This window comes from Nannobrachium achirus, assembly GCF_963921795.1.
Source record: "Nannobrachium achirus genome assembly, chromosome: 1".
Taxonomy (NCBI): Eukaryota; Metazoa; Chordata; class Actinopteri; order Myctophiformes; family Myctophidae; genus Nannobrachium; species Nannobrachium achirus.
Window position 1 is genome coordinate 56,448,382 of NC_137810.1, and position 23,449 is coordinate 56,471,830.

Here is a 23,449-nt window from a genome sequence, read left to right on the forward strand (position 1 = left end):
TCATGTGTGTTGCACGGCGAAAATAGCTGATCTGCCCCGGGAGGGGCGCTGTTCTCACACACACAAACACACACGCGCGCGCACACACGCACACACGCACACACACACACACACACACACACACACACACACACACACACACACACACACACACACACACACACACACACACACACACACACACACACACACACACACACACACACACAGGGGGGAAGGGTGGGTCAACATGTGTGGTCAAGTATTATTATTAACAAACTGAATGTTTTAGGGGCAAATAAATTAGAGTGTGTGAAGAAACTACAGCATTGTAAAGCACACTAACCCCGCTGCATCCACCCAGTAGTGCTGTTGCACAGCCTCCACGACCACCGCTCAGTTCACACGGGTGTGATTTTTATTATAAAATACAATAAAAATAATTATTGTCCTGCATCAATAATATTCTTTTTTTAGCCATTTACAAATTATAGCAGAGACTATCAGGAATTGAATTATTCTATTATCAAATGGTTTATTCTTATTGGCACTTCTTAAAGGAGTAGTTCACCCCCAAAATGCCATTGAGCCAATGTAGACTCATTCCTAAAACAGAAATTTGATTACAATAAATGCATGCCTATTGATTACGGATGCATTTGGACCCAAATGCATTTGGGTCCCCATCCGGAATCAATGGGGGGAAGTGTACTATTATCACATTTTTGGTCTTAGTAATGCGACAAAGAAAATAAAAATATATTATTGAACTCAAGTCTCCATGGCGTGAGTAATCAAATAACATTTTTTGGGGGATGAACTACTCCTTTAAACAAATAGCATCTCTCGTACCCAACTGCTAGTCGGCGACCTGGCCAACTCGGAACAATGTAAATAGGGAATGAATGCCACGCCCTTTAAAGCAAACCCCATTATACCTGTTTTCATAGGACCCGTTTTGACCATTTGTCTGCCTGTGTCCATTTATGCCCATATATGGAGATATCTGTATCTGTCTGTCTGTCGGTGTCCATTTTATGTCCATATATGGAGATCACTGCAGTTATAGTTCTGGGTCCATTTTATGCCCATATATGCCCATATATGGAGATCTGTCTATCTGCGTCCATTTTATGCCCATATATGGAGATCTCTGTATCTGTCTGTCTGTGTCCCTTTTATGCCCGTATATGGAGATCTTTGTGATTCTGCATCCATTGTATGCCCATATATGCCATATATGGAGATATCTGTTTATCTGCGTCCATTTTATGCCCATATATGAGATTTCTGTCGCTTTTTCAAACAGATGGTCAAAACGGGTCCTATGACAACAGGTATAATGGGGTTTGCATTAAAGGGGGAACCGGCACTGTGTCTGCAACACAGTCGGAGGCACAGACAGATACAGAGATCTCCATAATGGGAATAAAGGGACACAGACAAACAGATGGAGGAGGAGACAAACTTAATGCAAACCCCATTATACCTGTTGTCATAGGACCCGTTTTGACCATCTGTTTGCCTGTGTCCATTTATGTCCATATATGGAGATATCTGTATCTGTCTGTCTGCGTCCACTTTATGCCCATATATGGAGATCTTTGACCATCTGTTTGCCTGTGTCCATTTATGCCCATATATGGAGATATCTGTATTTGTCTGTCTGCATCCATTTTATGCCCATATATGGAGATCTATGCAGACACAGTGCCAGTTCCGGAAAATCCTGATGTCAGACATCAGAATCCGAACCTTTCGTGCTGGTTCCAGAAAATCGTGTATCGGGTCGGGTCGAGGCCGAGCACTGCACTACCTGCTGCGGTGGGGAACGCACGTGCCGAATTTGAAATAGGGAATGAATGCCCCACCCTTTAATGCAAACCCCATGAATGCCCCACCCTTTAATGCAAACCCCATTATACCTGTTGTCATAGGACCCGTTTTGACCATCTGTTTGCCTGTGTCCATTTATGCCCATATATGGAGATATCTGTATCTGTCTGTCTGCGTCCACTTTATGCCCATATATGGAGATCTTTGAAAATCTGTTTGCAAGTGTCCATTTATGCCCATATATGGAGATATCTGTATTTGTCTGTCTGCATCCATTTTATGCCCATATATGGAGATCTATGCAGACCCACCCTTTAATGCAAACCCCAATATACCTGTTGTCATAGGACCCGTTTTGACCATCTGTTTGTCTTTGTCCACTTATGCCCATATATGAAGATCTCTGCACACACAGTACCGGTTGCGGAAAACTCTGATGTCAGACTTTATGCCCATATTTGGAGAACGCGCGTGCCGGTGGGAAGAAGGGTTCTCGAGATACGCGGATTACATACATACATACACATTCACAGAGGTTTTGTGTTGACTCATGTGGCGTACGTGATGTCAGAGCCTTTTATGAAGTGATGTCACAATGACTCAGTGCTTGCGCCGATTTCCTCCGGAACAGCCTGATGTCAACAATCAGCTCCGCATAAGGAGATTCCGAACGTTTCGCGCCGGTTTCGGAAAACCGCAAGTCGGGTCGGGTCGAGGCCCGGCACTGCACTCCGTGCGGCGGCGGGGAACGCGCGTGCCGAATCTGAAGCCGGTGGGACGAACGGTTCTCGAGATACGCGGATTACAAACAAACAAACAAACAAACAGACAGAGATTTGTCGCATTTATAGATAGATAATGAACACAATTTGTAAAATGATATACTGCTAGCTATAGCAGTGGCTGAGACGACAGGAAGAAAAACAGAGCGAACATGCGCGCGAGTGTGCATGCCATCCGATCCGCGACTGTTTCGGCCCTCATCAAGTCGCCTTTCATCCAATGCGGCCCTCACCCCAAAATGAGTTCGACACCCCACCCATTTAGTGCTCCAGACATGAACGGGTTAAAATGTACAGGCTGCCGCTCGCAGGCTCCGTCCGCGGCCAGTCTCTTATTTTGAAGGCCGGAAGTCGATTGCGCAAACAATTCCTTCTTGACGTCATTTACTTGACGACTGGAAGTGATCATTGTCCCATGCGGGTGCAGTAATGGAGGATCGTTGCCTTTCAGCTTGTGCTATTTTAGCGAGAATCCAATGCCATCCTTGGCTTCAAAAGTGTTTTTTGGAGAAAATGGACATCAAAGATGAGATTGACCGTCGGCTTCCATGTTAAGGAATCACTATTGTGTGCACGTGGATGCGTGATGATGATGAATCGGCGAGTCAGCACTTTCCAACGGACCGTACGGTAAGCTTGCCAGCTTTACTGTATATACAGTATATTTCGCGAGTATTCGCGGGATCGGCACGCCGAGTACTCGAGTATTTTTCACGAGTATACTCGGGATCAGTGTTAAATGAAAACTACAGCAGGCTATTACTCTTCCACAAAGGGCTCTGGCAGCTCTCCCTCAGGGATGTTACCTGTGTTCCAGCATAAGTCTAACACATTTTCTGTACCTGCAGCTTCCATAAATTAGAAGAAACGAAAAAATATATGTATATTTTTTTATAAATAAAAAAGAAATATTAAAATCAATTATTGATTAATCGTTCGATTAATCGAAGATCGATTAATCGTTGTCATCCCTAGCACAAGCACACACACCTGGGTGAGCAACACACACACACACACATACACACACACACACACACACCTGGGTGAGCAACACACGCACACACACAGAAACCCTCTCACACGCACACACGCACACAAACACAACACAGACCCACTGAATCGGATATTTTGGTAAATCTTCACTTATTTATCCGTTTACAAAAAGATCCGTTTTAGCGGACGAAATCTCCATTTGCGTGTAGCTGAAAGCCCCAAACGCACAAAAAAAGGTGCGTTTAGAAAAAGATCCATATTCGTGTAGCCGGTGTCTTACATCTTCCCCATAACATACAGTACGAGTAACCTAAACAATCAAAGATGTTTTAGGATTAGAGTTCAACAACTACTGACAAAATGCCAAATTAAACGTTAAGCATAAAGCACAGACTAACACAACACCCGTCTCCTCCACAGCACTTGGCACCTACCTAACAAACAGGATGGCGACCAGCAGTGCAGGAGAGACAGGTGTGACCAAGAAAGCTATCAGATCATCAGATGTATAAGTGTGTGTAATAGTGCAGAGGGCAGGCTGCCCTGTGACAGTCCACTTTTTCAGCACAACCAGATTAGTACTTTAGTCTGTGTCATCATGTGTTAGGTCAAGTCTATTAGTCAAACCATATTCTGAAATGTCTGCTATCCTGACACAGGGCATTGACACCTTCCAGTGAGTGACGTTAGCCACGCAGCCCCCATCGAAGATAGATTTTATTCAAATGGGACGCATTAAACTCACTATCGATGCATCCATAGGAGCATATTTTCCCCTCGCAAAACAGAAACCTCAAAAAGAATCACCATTTAGTTTTACAGTCCGAGTCTGAAATGATAAAAAAGTAGTAATTCACTATGAACAGTCCCTAACCTCCACTTCAAAGGAGAATGCAGAAACACTATATCCTACCGGTGGGTGGACCCTCACTGGAAAATTAGCCATTAGGGCAGAGGTCTTCAACAGGGGGTCCAGGACCCCTTGGGGGTCCTCAGAGTTACTACAGGGGGTCCGCCAAATCTTTGATTCAAATGTTTGATTCTTAGTGGAACATTAGTCAAAAAATAGCAGATCTACAAACGTGAGCTTGTAGATCGGCAATTTTTTGGAACAGAAGTTTGGTGTAGAGGGAAAAGAAGAGCAGACTATAGGTCAAGTGGTAAAATATGACCTACACAGATGATAGTGCTGTCAAGTCTAAACTGTAATAATCCATATACATTTTTAATCTGCAACACAATTTTATACGATATGTAGTGGTGGCTGCTTCATCCCGCTCAGAGCTAAGTGGTCCTTGGCCTGAAAATGTTGAAGACCCCTGCATTAGGGTATCAGCAATGACAATTGCATGGCTTATTTGGGAATTGCCATAATGACTAAATCATAGCCTACACTAAATAATAATCATCATCATCCTCCTCCTCCTAATCCTTGATCACTTCCTACGGTATATTAAAATTGCCCTTAATATGACTCAGACATAACCATATCTGAGTTCACTATGACTCAAGACATAAGTTAACACCATAGAGTTCCCACTGCAGCTACACCCAAATAAGTCATGCTGACTGTGAAAGCATGACTTCAGACCCAAAGAAGCTGTCCGTGTCATTGTGACATAAGGAGATTTTCAACGTGCACTGAGGTCAGACACCATGTATTAGATAAGTCGTTTTTGATTTATCCCAAAATATAAACAACACCCATAATATGGGTGTGAGGGACTCGTAGCACTACTAATGGACTGGTATGAACAATTCTCAACCCTCATTCACTGTGGTTATTTACAATTTACAATTAAAGCTGATGCATCAGGACTGAGAGGTTAACAGTCTGTTATTTTATGTTTTACTAAGACGACAGTGAACTGTGAAGGTCAGGTTGTGTTTGTGGGTGATAATAGACACGCCCTCACACTCTATTGCTGCTTGATAAATTCAAGGTCACATGCTCACATCCGGTTTATGTTGGTTAGTTAATCATCAGCCACTACAGCACAACCCAACAGCTGCTATGTGGTAGCTAGCCTGACACACAGGATGCTGACCTGTGGCAGACCGTGTACATTTGAAAACAAAACCTAACTGAGACCAGCAGAATGAATACTTTGCCTCCCTTTTTGGTGTTAACTTGAGAAGAAATATACAGTAAAGCTAGGGCCGTATCAAGGCATTCTGGTAAACCAGGGTATTTAGAAATCCCAAGACACTCCTCTTTTTATATAACTTATATGGTCTGAATCATAATATTGCCACATAACTATCTTGAGATGACTTCTTCCTACTACAAAAGGAGTTTATTGTCGCCGCCAGGCATGGCCGAGAGTCCTGAGACTATGTTTTGCCCTGTGTGTGTGTGTGTGTGCGCACACGCTCCCATCTGTGGACAGCTAATCTCTGGCACCGTTGGCACGATGGCACTGAAACTGCACGCACACTCCCTGGGTGCCAGAGCAGAAACAAAAACAAAATTTAGCGGTCTAACCGCTCCTACGTCTGGCTTTGTGTGTATGTATGAGTGTCCATATGAGCACGGTATGTCCGTATGAGCACGGATCTCCATGTATGGCGATAACTAACGTCACGGCCAGAAAGGCCCATACAAGGAGATATGCACGCGTGTCGTGTTTGATAACATGCGAAGTAAGTAGGGATGCCCCGATCAGGGTTTTTTTGCTCCCGATCCGATACCGATCATATATTATTGCTTCCGATTCGATCCCGATCTTTCCCGATCCGATCTTTTGGCAACGCATTAAGAAGAAAAAAAAATTCTATTCATTCTATCACTTGGTTCTCAACCTTTTCAGGCCGTGACCCCCAAAATAATCATATTTTAACTGGGGACCCCCGACCCTGAAGAGTTGAGGAAGTATATTTTGTATAACACTGTTCTATTGTGAAAATAGCAGATCTACATGCTCACAACGCCTCGCAACGCGAGGAGTTGTGAGCATGTAGATCGGCTATTTTCACAATTTCTGGCTTTAATATTTGACAATTTGGCCAATGTTTAATTTGTCATTTTAGAGGTATTAAAAAGTCCTTAATTTTTCACTTTCGAAATGTGCAGATACCCTCTATACACTTAAACTTTATGTTGATTTGTTTACTGTTGAGAGAGAAAACAATGTTGCACATTAAGTTAATCATCTGGGGACCCCCCCAAAATAATTTGAGGACCCCCCTGGGGGTCCCGACCCACAGGTTGAGAACCACTGAGCTAGTTGACAGTGCAGAGAGACATAATTGCCTTCCTTTGATCCATTAGCAAGGGGCCAATTACTACTTATTGGCATCAGCTGCCAGCTGTACAGAGTCTGACACAATCACCTTCCCTCTGCAGTGCTCTGTCTGTCTCATTTCTCCAAAAGCCCTTGAATATGATTGAAAATGATTAAGGATTACTGTGATTATGGTAAGCTTACATTTCATTTCGCATTCACCTTACCTGTAACTTTCAGTACTCCCAGAAAATATTTTTTTGAAAAAAAAAAAAAAAAAAACTTTTTTTTTTCCCCGATTTTTTTTCCCCGATCTCCGATCTTATAAAAACGGCCATATCGGCGGCCGATCCGATCACGTGATCGGGATCGGGCAACACTAGAAGTAAGCACCACTCACTTTGCACTGGTGTGATTTGTTTTATATTACGGTATTACAATAACCTACCTGACCTGGCGGAGATCTGTGCTCGAGAAGCACTTTTTCTAGTTAACATGGTTAGCTAGAAAAACTGCCAGTGTGCCAACACCATCCATACACCATCTCTGTATAGCCCACTGATGCCAGTTTATCCAATCCATGCAGCAACAAATGTCATCGGGTTCACAAGAGAAAGCAAGGCATGCTGAATGTGTGGAAGTAGGTCACTTAAACTCAGCAAGACTTGTCTAAGTAGGCTAATTGTACACCTCATTGTAGAATCACAATGATCAGCTTTTATGTGGTGTTTTTCTTATTGCTTTAACACAAATACCACTATATACACCAGCGAAATGTCAGGGGGAGTAAGTATGAAAGATCACACCCAGTGTGAAGTGAGCGGTGCCTTTTATGAGTTAATTGTCTCTGCAAGGGCCGAAAGCATCAGGAGACTATGTTTTGCACCCTGTCTGTCTGTCCGTCCGTCCATCCGTGCGTGCGTGTGTCCGTCCTTCCGTCTGTTATCAGATAATCTCCGGCACCGTTGGGCATTGGCCCGGTCGCTGCCAAACTGTACACACACACTCCCTGGATGCCAATTCAGAACCTCAACCTCTAACCTCAAATCATGAATGCAGCATCCGATTGCCGTTAAAGGCAGAAGCTCCACCACCCACCAGGAGGCCACAATAACATACCTGACCTGGCGGAGACCTGTGCTTGGAAGAGCACTGCTTCTAGTTTCATCAACACATTGAGTGCTTTTCCCGAGCGGGATATTGTTTTTATATTAAATAACAGTAGTGCGCGGTCATTAGGTCCTGTGGGTGAAGGAAAACCCTCCCGTGATCCTTTGGGTGATGACATCATCAGGAAGTGAATATCCTCTGTTGGCTTCTATGCATTGCTCTGCAGTAAAATGGCTTAATCTCGGAATCCATCTCCAGATTGCGTTGATCGTTGAGAAACGCTTTTTGTTCCCCGGATTTGTTTATGGTTATGTCTGAGTCATAGTGATGTGGTACTGCCTAAATATGGGCGTATCGGGTTTGTTTATGGTAATGTCTGAGTTATAGTGATGTGGTACTGCCTATATATGAGCATATCGGGTTTGTTTATGGATATGTCTGAGTTATAGTGATGTGGTACTGCCTACTGAATATATTGGCATATCGGATTTGTTTATGGTTATGTCTGAGTTATAGTGATGTGGTACTGCCTATATATGGGCGTATCATCAGGTTTGTTTATGCTTATGTCTGCGTCATAGCAGCATGGCCATAGTCGTACCTAATATGGACGTATCGGGTTTGTCCGAGTGACTTGGCAGAGGTCCGCCCACACTCCCATTAGTCAATTTAGGTGTAGGTAAGGTGCTAATTCCCAAAAATGGTACAAAAATCACACCAGTGTGAACCGAGCGGTGGTGTCCATTAATTTCAAGGCTGTGTGTGTATGCGTGCATGCATGCATGTACATTTCATGGCTCCTCAACAACAACTCTCTGGTCACTCAATGGTTTTGCAGGCCTGGGTCAGGCTACAGACACACACACACACACACACAGACGGACGGACAGACACACGCATACACACATGGCCACGCTATGGAGACGGTGTGAACACCGCTCAAAAATAAGACACCAGTAAGACTCCCTAATCGGGAGATAAGCGACAGTCAGGTCGCATGTAAAAATCGGCCTGATGGTGGCACTAAATGGGACAGATCCATGTTGATGACATGACTCTAGAAATACTGTGTACCGCTTTGCGTGATTTTCGGGAAAAATCTGTAGGAGCAGTGTCCAAAAATGTGTTTTGCAAGAATCGGCCTCATGGTGGCGCTAGAAGAGGGCCATGTGAGAAATGAGGGAGCAGGTTGTGGTTTGGCAGCCGAGGAGTGTGTGTGCAAAGTTTGGCATGGATCGGGGCAACGGTGGCGGAGATAATGAGTAGGGCAAAAGTGTGACGTGACTTGACAGACAGACAGACAGACAGACAGACAGACTGACGGACAGCCGGTGGAGGTTTTGATAGTAACTGCAACCTGACATTCGCAACAAACACTTGGTTGTGAAAACAAGTTACCATCACCCAAATGTGCTACCCCAAAGCAGGAATGGGTGGGGCTGTGGGCCTGTGTTCCCTGGAATCCCTTCTGACCACACCAAATTTAACTGGAATCAAACAACCAGATATCCCCTTCCAGTTATCAAAGGGTGGAGAGTCGAGACTTCAAGTGAAATAACTTTAAGGTTATGCTACCTTACTTGGCCTCGTCCTGCTTCTCCCCTGTAAATGTTAAAAACACAAAAATAATAACATGAAACTAGAAGCAGTGCTCTTCCGAGCACAAGTCTCCACCAGGTAGATCATCATGGCCTCCTTGTGGCGCTATAATAGGCCAATGTGAAAAGAGTGCCAGGTCATCTTCTGCCTTTCACATGAATCGGATGCTGCAGTCATTATTTGAAGCATTTTGTTCCAAAAATGTGTTTTGCAAATGTCGATCTGCTGGTGGCGCTATGACAGGCCAATGTGAAAAGGTTTGAATTTATTGCAAGATTTCATGGAAATCGCACGACGCGTTCATGATTTGAGGCATTTTGTTCAAAACAGAGCAATCCTACAATCTTTGGAAGCCAATCTTAGACAATCAGAATGGAATATGGTAAATCGGATAGCAGTCTACTTCTCAATTACCCCAGCATCATTCAGCCACGGTCTACAAGGTCTAGTACTCTGGTTAAAGGTGCAGCCATGTAACTAACATGAGCACACTGTATCACGTGACCTTATCAGCTAGACATAGCCACATATTGCAATCTTAGACAATGCACACTAACACAGCCTTTATGTGCGTAGCAATTTAGAGAGTCAATAGTAACAAACAAGGAATGTTAGGCAAGTCTTTTAACAACCAAACAAACTATAGCCTATTAATGCTGTGACCAAACAAGAGAAAAGCAGGTCACAAGCTCACAACTGTTTAGGTAAGGTGTCACTGCCGTCTCACATAACAGCCAACCACAGACTTCCTCACCTATACAGGTGTATGTGTATGTATGTACGCACGCACATAGAGCCAAATAATACAGAACAAAAACACCAACACTTGAGGCAAACTCTGAAGCAGCTTGCCAAAATATGACATCACCCAGTGTAACTGGAGTATCTGGGGAATGGGGAGTAGTTTAATCCATGGAGGCCAAAACATTCTCCACCTGTCATGTTTACCAGAAAAAGGTTTTCTCACAACATGATAATCTGTAAAAAATAAATAAAAGGGTTCAGCAAAACACGAAAGTAAGTTAATGTTTTCGGAATCAGGAACATAACATTTCGGCAAATAAATCCATTGCAATTTGTAAAATAAATCTAAACGTCAGTTCCTGTACTTGACATTTTTACTGCATTTCCATTCTGTTGCATGTGGCTCGCCCCAAGTAACTAGTCATGTACAGTACAGTTACAGTGTACTGTAACTGTAGATGGGCATTAAAAGAAGCACCTGCCTAGTACCAATACCTAAATTGATGGGTAGGTACTAGGGATGGGACCATATGAAAATTTCATATCACAAGCTCACAATGCGTCACAACGCGACACGTTGTGAGAAAAAAGACTATCGAGTACCTATATTATAAGTACCTTTTACCAATTATAGGGGGTTTAAGTGGTACCAGATATGCAGCTCGGCAAATGAAAGGTTGATCCCAGTGCATGACGGAGGACGATATCACAATAAATTAAATCTCCACAATACGATTATCGTGAGTGTTTTTTATCACGATAAACGATAATATCGCTTATCGTCCCATCCCTACCTACCTACCAATATCTAATTGATGGGTAGGTACAGTACTAGGCAGCAGGTATTGGTAACAAAGGTGAAGTACTGTAGGTTGGGCCGTAGGGCAGAAGGCCAAATCAGGCAAAGTGGACGGCCAGAGCCACTGCCAGAGAGGAAAGGCAAGGCAGTGAAGCGTGGAGAAGCTGTGCTAACACGGTGAGACGGGCAAGACCCCGAGTCACTGGAGTGGACTGTTATGCACTGGCAGACCTGCCAAGCACAATTAGCACCATGTGACCCAATCTGAGAGCTCTGAACACATACAAGTAGGTGAAGAGAGAGAGAGAGAGAGAGAGAGAGGTATGGTCGGTATGGTCACCTCACAGTCTAGGTCATTCCTATTGCCTGGTGACTTTGCACCACAGGTAGATGGGATCACCTGATCAGCAAATGGAATGCCAAGAATTCGAGGAACATTTCAATGATGATGTGGTTTAGTTCATATACCCATGCAGGCTGCCAATGTCAAATAGTTCCTATAAAAAGGCAAGATCAAATTCCAAAATCCACCTGTGACTAACATTAGTAGGATACTATAGGATATGTAAACAGATTATACATGAGACTGCCAATTTGATTTCAAAATAGCAATTTGTTTTAAAATACATTTTATAGGATTTAAATGAGTTTCTGGACTTTTTTTTTTCTTTCTTTTGGGTCAGGATTGCCTTGATTGTTCTGCTTTATCTCAACTGCAATGGCTTGCTAGAAGCTACCAGCCACTTATTGAGCAATGAGCTGGTAGCAACGTTACAAGTCAATAAATGACATGAATCAGTTCCAAGGTGGCTAAAAGTAATAAAGCATTGAAAGGCGAAAACGACTCGTCACAAAAACAGACAAATGCAGACATGTAACCTTTTAACTGGAGTTATTATCGACTGTCCACTTGCTAGCCTAGCCTGGCGTTAGTTGTTTTTGTTGAGACATACGCGGGGTGCAGTGTTAAAACTAGCAGCCTTGCTAACAGGCTAACTAGTGACGCTGATGGGGAATCCTACTGGATGGATTCTACATGGAAAACAACCGCTCACAACAATATCATACATTATGTATGACTTATTACTTGCAACCTGAAGTTAACACAACCCCACTGTGACTATAACTTGTTGTAGTAGCCCATCATCAACTAACAATATAATGTTTGCAATATAACGGCTAATTTATTCTTCGCCGATGCGACCCCTAGTTCGACTAAATTATATTTCCAACAGTTAAAAAAAGAAACGAAAAGCATCGATAGCTTTTTTCGCCCCACACCCTGATGAAAATTAAGTCATTTTTGTCAAGCGAAAGAAGTCTAATAAATGAAATGAAGTGTAATTTTGTTTTAGCTGGCTGGCTATTAGCTAACGGCCAGAAGTCCATTGATCCTAAACAACGGGACGGACTTATTATCCACCTGATCCCAGAGCTGGATGGATATTATAGACTATAACACACTATAGTAGCTTTCTGCTTACCGTTAGACTCTCACAATCACTCATACGTTGTCGAAGGACACGTAAGTGGTCTGTCAGATGAAAAGACCACTGTAAAAACTGACTAAAAAGTAATTCCACACAAATTGTAGTTAACGTTAGTCTCCTCCAGTGGGAACAATCTGGCATACACACACACGACGCATTCCACAGGCTGCTGCTTCTCCCCCCAGGGCTTGGTCCAAAATTAAAGGGATACTCACCAGTGGTGGAAAAGGTACTCACGTTTTTTACTTTAGTAAATACAAGTATCAATACTGCAATGTTGAAATACTCCATTACAATTAAAAGTCTGGAATTCAAAATGTACTTGAGTAAAAGTACAAAGGTATTGGTATCAAATGTACTTAACATACCAAAAGTAGACAGTATGCCTACTATGTGGAATGTCCCATTTCAGAAGTTTTCAAATGAAAATAGCAGATCTACAAGCTCACAAATGCATCACATCGTGGTTAATTGTAAATCAAATACATTTCAAATAAATGTAGTGGAGTAAAAGTACAATAGGCCTATTTGGATCCGAGATGTAGACCTACGAGTAGGCCTAGAAGTAAAAGTAGGATATAAAAAATTGGAAAAACTACAGATACAAATACCTCAAAATTGTACTGAAAGGAGTAGTTCAGCCCCAAAAATACTTTTTTTCCTATCGATTACTCACCCCATGGAGTGAGACTTGAGATGGACATGGATGGAGACCATTCGGAATCAGTGGGGTAAATGGGTGTCAATGGGGTATTATAAGCCCCATTGATATAATATAATGATATGATCCCCAATCAAATTATTGGCTTAGGAATGCGACAAAAACAAACAAATATTATTAAACTCAATCTCCATGCGTGAGTACCTAATCAATTGAAATTGAGGGTGAACTACTCCCAAGTACTGTAGGCCTACAGTACTTAAGTAAATGTAGTTAGTTACTTTACACCACTGACAACACGGTCAGAGTTTATGGATTCATAACTTTTGCCAACTTCAAAACAGCCATAGTTAATGAATGAACAATTCTTGTCTCTGTTTCTAAGTTGTGTGCGTTTGTGTACATGGCACACACACACACACACACACACACACACACACACACACACACACACACACACACACACACACACACACACACACACACACACACACAGCAGCAGCATTGCTGTCTGCTGTCACACTTGTTAATGTTTAAAAGGCAGCTTGCTGTCTGGAAGCACACTGGATGTGTGCATGAGCCTTTTGAAATATACCAGAAGAACTTTGTTTAATAAGCACACTGATCAAAACAGCCATCCATTATATTTCCCTCCACCAGACTATAAGTTTTATAACTGTATGCGAGATATTATGGCTTTTGCATCCTATAATAACAAAGAATACTTCTTTGAAAGTTAGGCTGTAATTATGTTGCAGGCAGGAAACAACATTAAACTGTTTGAATACATTCTGTTGGTTTCCGTCGTCTTGATGTGTTTGGAAACAGTATGTGCCCTTTTGTTAAGGTTTACCAGTTACCACACAGGCGAGGGCAAGGAAATATTAATTATAATATATTTACAATAACTTTATTTCCTTGTCTCCTAGTCTGATACACTGTGGATTGAATTGGACACTATTTAGAGTTCCTCAAAGCGGAGAGCATGCCTTCTGGCTTCTGTTTAACAGTCACCAGCCTCTGCTAAGGGATTCCCCTTAAGTTGAGAAAACAACATGGCTTACACAAAGCCATAGCCTACAACATGTCACATTTCATAAGTAACAGACAGACAGATACAGATGAGGTGACCAGATATGGCTCTTGGCCGTATGATGAGAATTACGAAAGCATTTAAATCAGATAGAGAAGCTGACTCAATCACCAAGTCTACACACAAAAAAAACATCTGCTTTCTTTAATTTAGGACTGTTATCTCTTCAAGATAAATTATATTTAAATCAGTTCAAACTTCAGGGAGTTGGCTTTAAGGAATAGGTAAACAGACATTATCAGATTACTTAATTATTGAATAATAAGTTGAGGGAAGAAGAAAGGAGCATGTGTTGGTGTGTGTGTGTGTGTGTGTGTGTGTGTGTGTGTGTGTGTGTGTGTGTGTGTGTGTGTGTGTGTGTGTGTGTGTGTGTGTGTGTGTGCGCGCGCAACGTACTTCAGTAACTTCAAGGTTAATTATTTTGTCTTGCCTAACACAAGGTTGCTATCAATTTCTCACAAATACCAACGCAAGCATTCAAATCTCAAAGAAAATGTCAAACTTGCACTATATTACTGCCTCTCAGTTTATGATGTAGGCATACAACAGCTAAAAGTCACAGAGTACTCTGCTCACTATAGCCCAAACGAAAACAAACAAGGCTATTTCATAAGTCTTTACATATTGCTGTCAGTATCAGCTGAACTGCATGCACACGGAAGAGAGTACTGTAAAATGAGTAAAAGGGTGTTGACACATCCTGTACAGCCTTACCGTCTGTCTGGCCACAACACTGACTGAGCACTGATCGTAACATCATAACATTGCAAGCAAATGCTGTTGAAAGAGGAACTGAAAGTGCACAGTGAGGTCCTTTATCGAGAGTGGCAACAGAAATGGCTTGAGTCAAATTAGTTTAGCATGGCATACAGTATTTACAGCACAGTATTATGAAGAGGAACTGAAAACATAGTGTATAGGTTCAGCGCATCGCACAGAGTGAACTTTAGTGAACATTTTGAAGAACTGTGTGTGTGTGTGTGTGTGTGTGTGTGCGTGCGTGTGTGTGTGTGTGTGTGTGTGTGTGTGTGTGTGTGTGTGTGTGTGTGTGTGTGTGTGCGTGTGGCCGTGTGCGTGTGCGTGTGCATGCGTGTGAGAGTGTGTGTTGCATGTTGAGAGTGAGTGAGACAGTAAGGAGTTCGAGCAATGTGTGTAGAAATGGGTGAGTTTGTGGCTGTGATCACATGCACCAGCAGCATGTGAGCAACAAAGCAAGCGTGGGCGGGTGGGTGTGTGCATGAATGAAGTACTCACTCATGCACTGCAAGCCATGCTTTCCCTGCAACGTCTTGCTGCACAACGAACAGGTGGCATAGCTGGAGAAGGAGCCGGGCACCAACTCGTGCCCGTGGCTCCGGGTGCGAAACACTTGAGGTTTCTCCTTTCCTTTCTCTTTCTGCTGCTCCTTTTCTTGGTGCTTACCCTGGAAAGGACAAAGAAAGCAAGCGAAAGAGGGACGTTATTACAGTATTATTAATTCTGTGTCACATTATGCATTCTCTTTCACCACAGAATGTATCACCGCAAGTGTCAAACCCATTTGTATCAAAGTCATTATAACAGCTATTTTTGTAGCAGAATTAATGATCAGCGATGCAATTACAAATTGTAATGTAGATAGGCCCAGCCATTATTCAACCCAATGAGTTGCACATGCTGTGAAAATAGAGAGCAACACCTGAACATTAAAATGTGATGAGGCGTTCGATTCCCTCTATGACTAATAACACTCAGAAGCCTATAATTAAACCACTTAAACCCTAGATCAGGGGTCTTCAACATTTTCAGGCCAAGGACCCCTTAACTGAGAGAGAGATGAAGCAGGTACCCCCACTACATATTGTATAAATGCGTTATGCAGATTTTCATCGACCTTTTTGACAGCGCTGTCAACAGTCTATGTTTGATTTGTGTTTCAGACATTTAGCCACTTAAATCGTCGATACTTAGTAAACTTGACCTTTCACTCTGTACTTGAAAGGTCTGCTCTCTTTTACCTTTACACCAAACCTATTTGCTGAAAATAGCGTTGAGTGAGGCGTTGAGAGCTTGTAGATCTGCTATTTTTGCCTAAAGTTCTCCTCAGATTAGGGATGCGAGCGTTCAAGTTTTTAATTGAAAAGAATGATCCTATCACACGAGGATTTGGCGGCCCCCCCTGTAGTAACCCTAAGGGTCCCGGGCCCCCTGTTGAAGACCCCTGCCCTAGATACCTTTTTGATCAGGGTCTCCCAGGAGTCTATACATTGTTCCCTCATCTTCCCCTCTACACCACATTTCTTTGCTGAAAATAGCCCGTGCACCTACAAGCTCACATACATGACACATCACAACGCAAGCTTGTAGATCGGCTATCTTTGCCTGATGTTCGCCTGTTTCTTTCTCCAGAATGTGCAGTTAATACAATGACATGCCCAGAATTAGCCTCGTAAACCGTCCAGAAAGCATTTTCATTTTCTGGAATCCATCTGGATTACGGAAGTTGGTGGTTTACTAGGCTAGCCCAGAATAGGGACAGGGTTTATGTGGTTAACCAATCTAATTCACCGTTTGTCAGCCTTCTGATTGGTCCCTGATACTCCCTGACTGGCCAACCAGAAAAAATCATTCACTTTTTGCTATCGGGGGTGGAGTTTGTGCAGTGGAGAATGTTGCTTTAGGCTTTCAACAACGGTCCGCTCTGCGCGACACGGCCTGCGTGCAGTACGGCCGCGCGAGGTGATAGCGATTTCGCTCATTATAATGAATAAGCTTCAACAGACTAGTTCACATGGACCTTATCAATGTAACTAAGAGTTACGATTGGGTATATATTTTAAATGGGCAGAAATGTGAGTAGAACTATAATCTGGTTGTCATTTTCCTACCCAAGATGCACTGCGCTTTCTCTTTCTATTTCTCTTCTCTCTCTGATCCAGAGGATTAAACTAATTAAAACATATATTTTCGGGGGAAAACTACTGTTTTGCTATGTAACTACTGTACTTTTTTCTTCCCTTTTTATTAATATCACGTAGATGTGTTTTTTTTGGTACTTTATTGCGACCCCGTCCGTCGGTCACACGTCACACCTTTGCCCTGCTCATATCTCCGCATCAGTATGACATCACACTGCTGACATCAGTATGACATCACACCATATATGGAGGGATGTGTTGGTTATCAACCTTCAACGATTTTGACATCTTGTTACTAATCTGTCGGTAGATAATGCCGGTCTTATATAAGGGTCATTTGTGTACGGTGTGATGTCATACTGATGTCAGCAGCTATGCCTCTATATATGGAGTTATATGTTGTTCGTGTCCAAATATGGGGCTTGTGAGGTCAGACTTAGTGAGATTCGTCGGTTATCTCCATATATGGAGGGATGTGTTGGTTATCTCCATATCTGGAGATTCAACCTTCAACGATTTTGACATCTTGTTACTAATCTGTCGGTAGATAATGCCGGTCTTATATAAGGGTCATTTGTGTACGGTGTGATGTCATACTGATGTCAGCAGTGTGATGTCATACTGATGCGGAGATATGAGCAGGGCAAAGGTGTGACAAGGCCCTGCAGAAAATGCATGACACGCTGCTGCGCCACACTCAGCACCCCTAAAAACCAGTACTTGGGATTTGTTGATGTAAATGTTCACATAGAGTGTAATAATTGGTAAAACAAACTTTTGGCCTATTTGTGGAGATAAGCGACCAACGGTCGCTTATCTCCCGATTAGGGAGTCTTACTGGTATAGCTGTAATGAGGCTATGAACAATCTTTTTTCCCCATCCACTTCCACTATAAAAGAATCTGCAATGGTGATTCTGTCCCACTGGGATTAAACAATTAAAACATATATTTTCGAGGGAAACCCCCTGTTTTGCAATGTAACTACTGTACCTTTGTCTTCCCCTTTTATTAATATCACCAAGATGTTTTTCCTTTGGTACTTTAAATTGCAATAATGAGGCAATGAAAATACCCTCTCCCCCCATTCACTGCCACTATAAAAACAATCTGCCCAAGGTCATCTGTACCACAGTAGTAACAGGGCAGAATGGGGCGGGATTTGCAAATGAGAGAATTGGTCATGCAACTGGTTGTAATAGTTCAATAATGATAATGAATGCTGCATTTCAGTTAGAATGCGTTATTAAACTAACAGTGACACAGATGGTCCATAATAGTAACTATTCACCTTGTCTTTATTGAAGGAGCCAGTCATCCTGTTTTTCAGTGAGCTGAGAGTTCTCTTCACCTTTGTGCCTCTCTCTACCTTCTCTGTGCGATCTTCCTCTTCCTCATTCCTAACAGGAAAAAAAAGATCGAACATTCATACTCATAAGCTTTACAAAAAACGAAACAAAAACAAAATCAAATCATGTATGGATCCAGCTGACAACGATTTGAGTCATCATCATCGGGACTTTCCTCCTTTATGTCATAATAAAGGAGCTTCATGCCAATCACATGCCATGCCTCACATTTCAGAACTTCTCATAACCGCTTATGTGAGATGACTGAGATCACATGTTTTTTGAGAAAGCTCATCATATGTCTATCACCACTTTCATGCTGTTGAGGTGCAGTGATGGCAGCCATATGACAGCTACAGAATGATCACTTCTGCATTGCTGAGACAGTCATAGGCATAGACAATGCTCAATACTTCCAGCAAAGAATGCAATTCCATGGTGAAGTTATTTTAGTATAGCGTTGCAAACGAAGATTTCATTTCTTTCATTCCATAGCAGAAAAACCCAACCCACCTCAGACCCTTTCAGTGCGGTGAGACCTATTTTGGTACAGGTTTCATTCAATATACAATTATGTTTAATTGTCCATTTGCATGGACATTTGTTTTTGCCCTATATATTCCAATGATTAAAATAATAATAAAATAAAAATGAAGACCTATGAAGTAGCACATGAAAACAGAACTACAATAGACGTGGTACATGTGGTATCATATTAAAAGCAGGCGGATATCGCTTGTTGAGCTGTGAATCGCCTCCAGGCCAACTATAATGGATTTCTCTAAACTGTGTAATGTTAATAAGATCAGTACTCACTCATTAGAGAGGAACTCGTACCAAGTGACACTTCCTGAAACCTTGGCCTGGGTTCTGTTGTTCCCCTGCTTGGCTCTGTGCGGAGGACAACCAGATGCAATGTATTTCAGAAGAATTACCCTGACTCACATATCTGTGATAACGTTCCCAAATATCTGTCACGGTGCTTACCACCACAATTGGAAACATTCCAATTAATGATATATACAGTGGTTTAGTATTATCAAAGTCTTGTTCTGTGTTCACCATCATGCTCAAATCTTCCTGAGTGACTAAGGCTTAGGCTATACAAGTCTGGATCTTTCTGAATCCGGACCTTTCTTTGTGCGATTGGGACTTAACCAGATCTTTTTGAAACCGGATAAACAAGTGAAGATTTACAAAAATACTGATTCTCAGTGGATCTGTGTAGGCATGGGCTTTTTCAGACCTAGATATTTTTGTTGTGTGGACCAAGATATTTTTCTATGCAGATATAAGAAAATCTGAGTTTAGAAAAAGATCCAGATTAGTGTAGCCTTGGTCTAGATCAGTCTGTCTCAATCAGTGAAAATATTTGTTCAGCCAGCAGTGAACTGTGTCCAGTCAGTGTTTAAAAAGTGATACATTTGGGTGAAACTTCAAATATTCACAGACGGATCGACACCGTGCCTCATCCCAGAGACACACACATGCTGTATCATATTGACGCCTGTGTGCACGCACCATTATTCTTCCATGCATTTCGCTCATGCAAGCCCAGACAGTGCTCATGACCTGGCCTGCTCTGTTACTCCTCACACTGGCATGGAGGCAGCGAGCAGACCTTCTCTCTCCTGTTTACTTACCCATGGTACAGTTTTAGCTCCTGCAGAACTCTCTGTACCATCAGCCTTTAAGACAAACAAGACACTAGGGTTGAGTGGGCGGGCGGGTGGGAAGAGATCAGCTAACACAGGGACGCTGACAGAACCCTCGCTAAAAACCCCAGGACAAAATTCCACCTAAACAATTCGCCCTCCTGGCCCCAAACTGTGGAATAAACCAGTGCTTCTCAACCTTTTCAGGCCGTGACCCACAAAATAATCATATTTTAACTGGGGACCCCCCACCCAAGAGGTTAGGTATTCCATTTTATATTAAACGGTTCTATTGTGAAAATAGCAGATCTACATGCTCACAACGCCTCGCAACGCGAGGCGTTGTGAGCATGTAGATCGGCTATTTTCACAATTTCTGCCTCTAATATTCCTTAACTTTTTGTCTACTGTTGAGTGAGAAAACAATGTTGCACATTAAGTTAATCATCTGGGGACCCCCCAAAATAATTTGAGGACCCCCCTGGGGGTCCCGACCCACAGGTTGAGAACCACTGGAATAAACTACCTGTTGCACTAAGAACAACAGACTCACTCCCTAGCTTCCGCCGTGATCTGAAGACTCACCTCTTCAGACTCCACCTAAGCCCATAGCTCTTATCGTAGCACTCACCTACCATCAAATGACCTTACATGAAAGTTAGATGGCATTTGTTAATGTTTTATGTAAAGTGTTTTTTACTGAATAGGTGCTTGTTCTACGTTCTTTTTAGATTAGATTACTATTTCTATGCATTTGATGTATTGATGTTGATGTACTGATGTATTGATGTATTACCTTGTTTATTGTAAGTCGCTCTGGGTTAAGAGCGTCTGCTAAATGCCTCAATTGTAAATTGTAAATTGAAGAGGAGAGGAGAGGAGAGGAGAGGAGAGGAGAGGAGAGGAGAGGAGAGGAGAGGAGAGGAGAGGAGAAGTCTACTGGGTGCTGGGTGTCAAACTTCAATTTACAGAGAGACCTGATCTCTGTGACCTTGTTACCCCCCCCCCCCCCCCCAACACACACCCCACACACACACACACACACACACACACACACACACACACACACACACACACACACACACACACACACACACACACACACACACACACACACACACACACACACACACACACACACCCCTGGGCCATGGAAGGAGCTGGTGGAGAGGAGTGTGGGAGGAGGAGGAGGTTGCAGACATTATGACAGAGAGCAGGGATGGGAACAGGGGAAAACCCCTGTACTCTGAGGGTGTCAAATAACCAGGGAGTCCAGGCGCAACAAAAGAACAACATGTAGCCTCTATACACGGCAGTCATGGAGTAACACAGGATCATTATGGAAGATCAAAGAGTCTGAAAATAGAAGACTACAACAAAGTGAAATATTGTTGTGAATATGGTAGCTATGTGTGTAACCTGACACAGGGAGACAGTACAGTAATGAATGGCTGTGTTAGACTCACATGTGACTCTGTCCTTCTGCAGAGTGTAAATCCTCATCAGGAACCAGCTCCTCTGCAATAGAACGATTACACATACAGTAGAAAAAGTATATAAGTTCTTCTCCTTTTTTTTAATTAAGCATTTTATGGTTTATGATTTATTTTCTAGAATCTATAGTGACAGTGAGACAGGAAAGGTGGTAGAGAGAGAGAAAGGATGGATGCATACAGCTGCCTGACGCGTTATTTGGAATCGCACATGAGTTGTGGGCAAACCCCGCCCAAGGAAGCTTTTGATTGGCTGAACTGGAGCTAGGGAGCCGCACGAAGGTTCGACCACCTAAACCCAACCCTAACCCTAACTCTAACCCTAACCTTAACCTCAGTAAAACTATGCCTAACCCTAACCCTAACCCTGAACCTAACCTCAGTAAAACTATGCCTAACCCTAACCCTAAACCTAACCTCACTGAAACTAACGCTGGTAAGTAACTAACCTGCCGACGGACGTGAAAACAAACGGCTCCGCCCAGAACTCAAGTGCGATTCCAAATCAGGCCTGCCTGTCGGACTATAGCCTTATTTACCCTTGCCAGGTGAGTCAAAGGGCACCCGTACCGTACCGCATCGTACCGTACCGTACCGCACGCACGCACGCACTCACACACACACAGACATACCTCCTGCTGCCCTGGCAGCTTGTTTGGAAGTCTCTACAACACGGGAGACGTGTGCAGCACGGTAACGTTCATCTGTGGCCAGGATGTCAGAACAGGAGAGTCCTGATACACCAGCATCCTGAAATCAGCAAGGATATCATATTAGAACCAGAAAGGTGCGCTCCTCTGAGCGCAGATGTCCGCCAGGCCGGTATATGGCTAGTACTGTAGGTCAGTATAAAGTCATACAGTGACACATCTTGGTCACATATGACTCCAGAGATAATGTGTTCCGATTTGTCTGAGTTTTGGACAAGATATGTAGGAGTCTTGGCAAAAAGTGTGTTTTAAGAAAAGTGCAAAATGGTAGGAAATCTAGTCTGGCACAAATGGTTGGGGGCTATATGGGGAGTCATGGTCCTAGGTGCAATATAATAATAATGGAATAGAAAAACATATTCATTTTATCAGCACAGCTATATTAACCCAGGGGAACCTAAAAGCTGTACAATGTACAATTGATGTACATTGCTGGACAATGACAGATGCAGCATTAGATCAATTTCTTTTTAATTTAATTTCCACCTCTAGTTTCCATCTTATCATATGTGACCCACAACAATTCAAGTTTTGTTGATTCAAATTACCATGCTGCACTCCATGGATCTGAAGTGGATGTTTTCGCTGTTTTGAACCGCCAGGCTCATCCTCGTCCTCTATCTCGTCATCACTGTCCAATGCCAAGGTGTCCAGACTCAGTCTGTCAGAATAGAGAGACACCAGAAGGACTGATGACGTAAACAATATCCAATATCAAAGTAGGTTTCATTCCTTATGTTACATTACATACAACATAACAATGTTGGAGTGGAGTTATATCATTCACAATGTTATAAACTAAATATATTGCCCACATTGCACACATTTTGCTAACTTGAATATGAGCTGGCTTTTTTATCTAGAGACACTTGGGTGTTCCTCTCACGTTCTCAGCCGCAGCTTCTTCAACTTCTGAAAAGCTCTGAAAGAACAACCAGCTAAACCACAAGACACTCAGCTGAATTATAGCACTCAGTGAGCAGAAAGCTGTCACTGACCGCTATAATACTGTACATACAGTAGGAACAAATACTCT

General features: G+C 42.7%; 1 protein-coding gene across 3 annotated transcripts in view; it reads right to left on the minus strand.

Moving 5' to 3' along the window:
• arhgef18b (rho/rac guanine nucleotide exchange factor (GEF) 18b) overlaps nt 1–23,037 on the minus strand; it is an 82,692-nt gene extending 59,655 nt beyond the window's left edge. For 2 of the 3 annotated variants that reach the window (XM_080732713.1, XM_080732712.1), the window contains exon 1: nt 12,551–12,685. Coding sequence is in view for 1 of the 3 variants with exons in the window: in XM_080732714.1 (XP_080588840.1) it covers nt 18,491–18,606; nt 19,372–19,446; nt 21,677–21,728; nt 22,336–22,453; nt 22,962–23,021 (421 nt within the window). In the remaining 2 variants the exon portion in view is untranslated. Of the gene's footprint in view, nt 1–12,550; nt 12,686–18,490; nt 18,607–19,371; nt 19,447–21,676; nt 21,729–22,335; nt 22,454–22,961 lie in introns of those variants that run through there. The other variant, XM_080732714.1, reaches the window with a different exon arrangement.
• Nucleotides 23,038–23,449: the final 412 nt, after the last annotated feature.